Source organism: Amphiprion ocellaris, chromosome 14, assembly GCF_022539595.1.
Source record: "Amphiprion ocellaris isolate individual 3 ecotype Okinawa chromosome 14, ASM2253959v1, whole genome shotgun sequence".
In the NCBI taxonomy this organism is placed as follows: domain Eukaryota; kingdom Metazoa; phylum Chordata; class Actinopteri; family Pomacentridae; genus Amphiprion; species Amphiprion ocellaris.
In genome coordinates this window covers 4,458,315-4,467,205 of record NC_072779.1, presented here as the reverse complement: position 1 = coordinate 4,467,205, position 8,891 = coordinate 4,458,315, and the positions used below count along the sequence as shown (strand labels likewise).

The window sequence follows — 8,891 nt, the reverse complement described above, 5'->3', positions numbered from 1 at the left end:
ACGTTTTTACAACATGTTTGAAAAATCGCATTTTTTTTTCGACATAGTATAGTAAGGCGTTTTTTTTGCGCCAAAATTCATGATGATTTTTTTTTTCAAAGAAAACCTTTCTGGAGTGTTTTTCATGGCCTCCTTTACATTATTTCATCATATGGCACGTTTTTACAACATGTTTGAAAAATCACATTTTTTTTCGACATAGTATAGTAAGGCGTTTTTTTGCGCCAAAATTCATGATGATTTTTTTTTCAAAGAAAACCTTTCTGGAGTGTTTTTCACGGCCTCCTTTACATTATTTCATCATATGGCACGTTTTTACAACATGTTTGAAAAATCCCATTTTTTTTCGACATAGTATAGTAAGGCGTTTTTTTTGCGCCAAAATTCATGATGATTTTTTTTTTCAAAGAAAACCTTTCTGGAGTGTTTTTCACGGCCTCCTTTACATTATTTCATCATATGGCACGTTTTTACAACATGTTTGAAAAATCGCATTTTTTTTCGACATAGTATAGTAAGGCGTTTTTTTGCGCCAAAATTCATGATGATTTTTTTTTTCAAAGAAAACCTTTCTGGAGTGTTTTTCACGGCCTCCTTTACATTATTTCATCATATGGCACGTTTTTACAACATGTTTGAAAAATCGCATTTTTTTTCGACATAGTATAGTAAGGCGTTTTTTTTGCGCCAAAATTCATGATGATTTTTTTTTCAAAGAAAACCTTTCTGGAGTGTTTTTCATGGCCTCCTTTACATTATTTCATCATATGGCACGTTTTTACAACATGTTTGAAAAATCCATTTTTTTTCGACATAGTATAGTAAGGCGTTTTTTTGCGCCAAAATTCTGATGATTTTTTTTTTCAAAGAAAACCTTTCTGGAGTGTTTTTCACGGCCTCCTTTACATTATTTCATCATATGGCACGTTTTTACAACATGTTTGAAAAATCGCATTTTTTTTCGACATAGTATAGTAAGGCGTTTTTTTTGCGCCAAAATTCATGATGATTTTTTTTTCAAAGAAAACCTTTCTGGAGTGTTTTTCACGGCCTCCTTTACATTATTTCATCATATGGCACGTTTTTACAACATGTTTGAAAAATCGCATTTTTTTTCGACATAGTATAGTAAGGCGTTTTTTTGCGCCAAAATTCATGATGATTTTTTTTTTCAAAGAAAACCTTTCTGGAGTGTTTTTCACGGCCTCCTTTACATTATTTCATCATATGGCACGTTTTTACAACATGTTTGAAAAATCCCATTTTTTTTCGACATAGTATAGTAAGGCGTTTTTTTTGCGCCAAAATTCATGATGATTTTTTTTTTCAAAGAAAACCTTTCTGGAGTGTTTTTCACGGCCTCCTTTACATTATTTCATCATATGGCACGTTTTTACAACATGTTTGAAAAATCGCATTTTTTTTCGACATAGTATAGTAAGGCGTTTTTTTGCGCCAAAATTCATGATGATTTTTTTTTCAAAGAAAACCTTTCTGGAGTGTTTTTCATGGCCTCCTTTACATTATTTCATCATATGGCACGTTTTTACAACATGTTTGAAAAATCGCATTTTTTTTCGACATAGTATACTATGGCATTTTTTTTGGACAACATACTAAACTATGACGTCTTTGGTCACATTTTGGACGACATACAAAACTGTGACATTTCTTTCAAAGTTTTTTTTTGGGCCTTTTGTTGGATTTATTCAATAGGTAAGTTGAGAAGAAGACAGAAAAGCAGGGATGACCTGCAGTAAGGGCCATCAGCCGGAATCGAACCTGCGTCTATCTGTGTATGGGTCGCCCTCTCAACCAGTTGAGCTACCTGGGCACCGTTTTTCGAGGTGTTGGACGACATACTAAACTATGACGTTTTGGTCAAATTTTGGATGACATACTAAACTATGACGTTTTGGTCAAATTTTGGATGACATACTAAACTATGATATTTTGGTCAAATTTTTAATGACATACTAAACTATGACGTCTTTGGTCACATTTTGGACGACATACAAAACTGTGACATTTCTTTCAAAGTTGTTTTTTGGGCCCTGTTGGTTTTATTCAATAGGTAAGTTGAGAAGAAGACAGAAAAGCAGGGATGATCTGCAGTAAGGGCCATCAGCCGGAATCGAACCTGCGTCTATCTGTGTATGAGTCGCCCTCTCAACCAGTTGAGCTACCTGGGCACCATTTTTCGAGGTGTTGGACGACATACTAAACTATGACGTTTTGGTCAAATTTTGGATGACATACTAAACTATGACGTTTTGGTCAAATTTTGGATGACATACTAAACTATGATATTTTGGTCAAATTTTGGATGACATACTAAACTCTGACGTCTTTGGTCACATTTTGGACGACATACAAAACTGTGACATTTCTTTCAAAGTTGTTTTTTGGGCCCTTTTGTTGGTTTTATTCAATAGGTAAGTTGAGAAGAAGACAGAAAAGCAGGGATGATCTGCAGTAAGGGCCATCAGCCGGAATCGAACCTGCGTCTATCTGTGTATGAGTCGCCCTCTCAACCAGTTGAGCTACCTGGGCACCGTTTTTCGAGGTGTTGGACGACATACTAAACTATGACGTTTTGGTCAAATTTTGGATGACATACTAAACTATGACGTTTTGGTCAAATTTTGGATGACATACTAAAACTATGATATTTGGTCAAATTTGGATGACAATACTAAACTCTGACGTCTTTGGTCACATTTTGGACGACATACAAAACTGTGACATTTCTTTCAAAGTTGTTTTTTGGGCCCTTTTGTTGGTTTTATTCAATAGGTAAGTTGAGAAGAAGACAAAAAAGCAGGGATGATCTGCAGTAAGGGCCATCAGCCGGAATCGAACCTGCGTCTATCTGTGTATGAGTCGCCCTCTCAACCAGTTGAGCTACCTGGGCACCATTTTTCGAGGTGTTGGACGACATACTAAACTATGACGTTTTGGTCAAATTTTGGATGACATACTAAACTATGACGTTTTGGTCAAATTTTGGATGACATACTAAACTATGATATTTTGGTCAAATTTTGGATGACATACTAAACTATGACGTCTTTGGTCACATTTTGGACGACATACAAAACTGTGACATTTCTTTCAAAGTTGTTTTTTGGGCCCTTTTGTTGGTTTTATTCAATAGGTAAGTTGAGAAGACAGGGATGACCTGCAATTAGGGCCATCAGCAGGAATTAAACCTGCATCTATTTGTTTATGAGTCACCCTCTCAACCAGTTGAGCTACCTCGGCACCGTTTTTTGAGGTGTTGGACGACATAATAAACAATGATGTTTTAGTCCTATTTTGGATGGCATACTAAACTAAGACGTCTTTGGTCACATTTTGGATGACATACAAAACTGTGACATTTCTTTCAAAGTTGTTTTTTGGGCCTTTTGTTGGTTTTATTCAATAGGTAAGTTGAGAAGAAAATAGGAAAGCAGGAATGACCTGCAGTTAGGGCCATCAGCAGGAATCGAACCTGCGTCTATTTGTTTATGAGTCGCCCTCTCAACCAGTTGAGCTACCTGGGCACTGTTTTTCAAGATGTTGGACAACATACTAAACTATGACGTTTTTGTGACATTTTGGACAACATACAAAACTATGACGTTTTGGTCAAATTTTGGATGACATACTAAACTATGACCTTTTTTACACATTTTGGACGACATACTAAACTATGACATTTTTTATACAATTTGGACGACATACTAAACTATGACGTTTTTTATACAATGTGGACGACATTAAACTGTGATGTTTTTGTGACATTTTGGATGACATACTAAACTATGACATTTCTTTCAAAGTTGTTTTCTGGGCCCCTTTGTTGCTTTTATTCAATAGGTAAGTTGAAAAGAAGACAGGAAAGCAGGGATGACCTGCAGCAAGGGCCATCAGCGGTAATCAAACCTGCATCTATCTATTTATGAGTCGCCCTGTCAACCAGTTGAGCTACTGGGCACTTTTTTTTCCACTTGTTGGATGACATAATAAAGTATAACGGTCTTTTTTCCACATTTTGGACGAAATACTAAACTATGACGTTTTTGGTCACATTTTGGACGACATACTAAACTATGCATATTCATCCAAATCCATTAGTCCATTTTTGAGTAATGTTGCACACAGATAAACAGACAGACTGTTTTTGACACGGACAGACAGACAGACAGACAGACAGATTCACAGACAAACTTTACCGATTGTCACATATCTCCGCCGTTTCTTGGCGCAGTAATAATTCCTTAAAAGTTTCCCTGAAAAGTTTTATTTAAAAAAAAAAATAAAAATTTGGCAGGAAACTTCTTGTACATATTTTTAAAAAATGATTAAAAGTCTTTCTTAAAAAAATCCTAAAAATATCTAAAGTGATTACATGTATGTCAGTAAAACTTCTAATATTTTCTTTAAGAACATTCACAATAAAATCAACCAAAATCCAGTGAAATTCGCTGCATCAAAAATTTCCCACAAATGTTGACATCAGAAGTTTCATTGTGAAAATACATTTTTTTCCACATTTTCAAACTTTAAAATTGCTCAATTTGACCCGCAGGACAACACGAGGGTTAAGGCAATTCAAGATGTGACTTCTTCATACTGTAGCACTGATTGTAACTAGCATTAGCAAGTGGCATCAAAAATGTGACAAAAAGCCCCTTTTTTGTCACATTTCTGTTTTTTTTTTCAACACAGCACTAACCTGAACTGCACACAGTCACATTAACAGATAAGCACGCACAAACCTAAGTGATTTAGGGAAGTTTTTTCACATTTCAGCTCCAATATAGGTCAAAAGACAAAATTTGCACCATGCTCGTTCACTTTGCAATACAGTTTCACGTCTTTTACAAATTAAAATGTCCAAAAAAACAACTTTACTGTGATAAAAACAGAACTGTCAGATCAACAAGACTCCTAAACAACTGGAAGCAACACACTAAATTTAATTTAGGAGTCCTCTGAATTTATTAAACACCTGCAGGATCAAACAGCAGCAGGAAGCGCATTTAAAGTTTTAGAGTTGTGCACAGTTCTTCATTAATTTCTTATAATCATAAATTATCTCCAACATGGAGACAGGATCAATCAGGATCTACCAGCAGTTCACACAGAGTGCAAAAGAAATTGAGTTTCAACACAGAGTCACAGATTATCAGCTGTAGTTAAATGATTTATTGCATAGAAAGCATCTTCAAGTTTAGTCCTGAGCTCCATCAGAGCAGTCAGGAAATTAGTATTTAGATTATCCTCACACATGGTGTTTAGAAAATCATATTAGCTTTTTGGACGGTTTGTTTAGCTTTTCGATTTAGTCGTTTATTGTTGCCTTGTTATGCATTGCACATCACTATAAGAACTGTTTCAATCTCATGTGTTTGACAGATGTCCTGAGCTGTCACTGTCTTCTGTTTGATTAAAGCTGTGAGGAAAATTTATTTCAACATGACCTATAGATAAATGGCACAGACATATTTGATGGTTAAAAAGAGCTTAAGAATCGCACTGAATCTAAATTATGCAAATCATAAAGAAGGATGTGGATGTTTGGAGTCGTCTGGTAGTCTAACAGAGGATGAAAGAGACACTAAAGGATTGAAAATGTAAAAAAAATGACATAAAAAAAACCTAGAGGACAAATGTGGGAACACAGTGATCACATATTTATCTTAAGAAGTACTTTTCCGGGTTTCATGGCAGTTGACCTCTTGAGATAAAGCACTTTATGACTTTACAGATCTTGTACTAACAGAGTGTCACAGCACGGCTGCCTTCTCTCTGTATCTCTGTATGTCTTAACTTGTTGCTGTGTGTCGGTGGTTACCCTGCTGGTTGTTGATGCTGCGTCGTGCTGTAACCATCTACTAACAGTTTTGGTGCTTCTCTTCCTGTCCTGACGAGCTCTTCTTTCTCTCTTCTCCCGTCTTCTGACTGTGTCCTCACCCTCTAACCCTTCTCCCTCTTCCTCTGCTGTGTTTCTGCTTCTCTTCCCTCCTGTTTTTTGTGCATGCTGTGCATTGTGCTCAGACCCGGGCTCTCCTAAGAAATGCCGGGCTCGCTTCGGCCTCAACCAACAAACGGACTGGTGCGGTCCTTGCAGGTGTGTATCCAACATCCACCCACTCCACAGCATCGCACTGCTGCTCTTCAACCAACCCCTCCATCTCTCCTCCCATTTCAGCCATCACTGCATCACTTCAGGCTGTCGTTTCTCAGAGGCTGAGCTGCCCTGGAGGTAGTTGTTCACATCTCAATCAGATCACTTTCAGCCTTAACTCCACCCAGCTGCCTCAGGACCAGCTCCGTCTGAAAATCCAGCCTGAGCTCTGCATGCCGTCTGTCACTAACCTGCTGCTCTGCAAATCAAAGCATTACTTCCATTAATACATACAGTCATGGAAAAAATACAATAGACCACCCTTGTTTTCTTCAATATCTTGTTCATTTTAATGTCTGGTACAACTAAAGGGATATTACCCGAAGAATGCAATGAACACGACAAAAAATGCAGCTGATTCCATGATACTTTATGTCCTATTTGACATGCTTAAGCTTCATTGTATTCCCAGAGTATATAAGAGGACATTTCATGTCATAAGCAGCACTGCACATGCAAAGGTCTAGAGTGGTTTCCTGCTGACATTCAAGCCGTAGCACAACTCAGAAGTTGTCAGCTCTCACATAATGTCTAAAACAAAATTTATGTGAAGCCACAAAGGCAGCCATCATGGCTGGAAATTGGAATGAGTGAGAGACAGGTAGAGAAAAAACTGAAGATCTCTAAGACAGCCATTCATTACACCAAGAAAATACAAGCCCAGCATGGTTCTACCAAAGTGCTAGCTGTTCAGGAAACATCTTTCTACCCACCAGATGACGTCACTCATCCATTCCTGTGTCAGGAATTGTCATCAGACCTCCAGGAACCTTAAAAATGAGTGGGAACTGTGGAGAAATGTGACTTGTTCGGCAAGGACAGTTGGAAACTGACTTCTTGAAGCTGGTCTGAAGTCACACAGGGCAGGAAGAAGCCCTTCATGAACGAAAGGCAGAGGAAAGCTGGTTACTCTTTGCTGGGGATCACAAGGATTGGACTGTTGATGATTGGACTAAGGTTCTCTTTAGGGATGAATCCAGTTTTCAGTTGATGCCCACTCCAGCCAACTTACTGGTTAGGAGGAAGCCTGGAGAAGCTACAAACCAGACTGTCTGCCCCTACAGTGAAACATGGGGGTGGATCAGTGACCATCTGGGGTAGTTTCAGTCTGGGTGGAACAGAGCAAATGAACCAGTTCATGTACAGGGCTACTCTTGAAACCAGTCTTCTTCCATCATCTGGAAAACTCTTTCCTGCCTCCAATGACTGGATTTTCCAACAAGACAAGGTCAGTTAGAGCCTGGATGGAGAACCAGAACAGTGGAACCATGCCTTGGTCTGCTCAATCACCAGATCTAAATCCAATTGAAAATCATCAAACACCAAATGGAGAACCACAAGCCCAAAAACAAAGCAAATTAGTTAGAATTTGTGCAACAGGAATGGGCTGCTGTGACAGCAGAACAATATCAGAAGCTGGTGGAGAGCAGCCAAGATGCATGGCTGCAGTCATCAGAAACAATGGTTATGCAATCAAGTACTAACTCCTGTGTGGATCATGTGACTAAAACAGAAAAGAAAACATGGAATCCTAAAAGCTGTTTTTGGCAGTACAATGCCATAGATACTGATGGAAGAACTGAAGGGATTTTGGTTGTTATCAAGAAAAGTATGGAAAATGTCTGATTTCAGCTCTTAAAGTAAACTCTAATGAGCTACTTTTGTTGTTATCATTATATTTGTCCAAACAAATGTACCTTTAGTGGTACCAGGCATTAAAATGAACAAGAAATTGAAGAAAACAAGGGCGCTCTACTCATTTTTTCCATGACTGTAGTTAAATAGGCGCAGAAAATGGAATTAGATGTTAAAATGATGTTGATGAAAGATGCATCCTTTTCCCAAGTAAAAAAAAAAGATCAAAAACAAAAACTACACCTGCCATACAGTCTTCTTTTAGTCAGTAGATTATAAAGAGAATGCATTTAATAATTAACTTACTACCAAAAACTCCTATCCTCCTGCCTCATCTGTTTCCAGCTTTAAGATCAAAGGTGGTCAGAGTTCAGTGCTGCTGTTCATATGTTTAAAGGGGAATACCACTCAATAAAACAGTGCAGTTAGCTGGTAAACATATTTACAAGTCAGAGGAATGATATCAAAAAGCAGCACTGGAATATTTGTCTGAATTACACTCCTTTGACTCTGCTTCTTGCAACTCCTAACAGAGTTTTATGCAACTGTATGTCATATTGGATAGTATTCTTCACATAATTATCTCACATTACCACCAGTTTCCTAAAAAAGAACAAACGTTCACATAATATTTCTACTTTTTAGTTAAAGCTTTAGTCTAATTCAGTAGCAAAGTTTAAGTTCTTAGATCATGTTAGCAACCATCTCAGCGAAACCTGGGAATTTCCTAGTTCTCCCACTGTGAGGACAGGATTAGTCTGAGCCAGGTGATATTTTCAAGTACAACTTTAAACCTAGTTTAATGATCAAACACTTCGGCAAGTTAGATTTTATTTATCTGGGGCTCATTTGCAGCTGCAGCGCTGATCCAAGTGTTTTTTCTTGACCTTTTTCTTCCAAATTACCACTGTCTCAGTTTCCTTTAAAGCAGAATAATGGTACCAGTGCAGCGTAACTCATGAGACGCAGCCCGTCATGTTTCAGTCACATTTGTTACATCTGTTAGAGTAGACGACGGTCGCTGCAGGACTCAGGAATCCGTGCGGTTCTGCAGAAAAAGCTTGTAGCACCGCAGCCC

General features: G+C 37.9%; 1 protein-coding gene across 7 annotated transcripts in view; it reads left to right on the top strand.

Annotated features, from left to right (window-relative positions):
* The window catches only part of tcf7 (transcription factor 7), a 117,586-nt gene that overhangs the window by 103,943 nt on the left and 4,752 nt on the right, over positions 1-8,891 (top strand). For 6 of the 7 annotated variants that reach the window (XM_055017311.1, XM_055017312.1, XM_055017313.1 and 3 more), the window contains one exon: positions 6,049-6,121. The exons of the other annotated variant lie outside the window; for it this stretch is intronic. In XM_055017311.1, the coding sequence (XP_054873286.1) occupies positions 6,049-6,121 (73 nt within the window). The remainder of the gene's footprint in view (positions 1-6,048; positions 6,122-8,891) is intronic. 7 annotated transcript variants of the gene reach the window in all.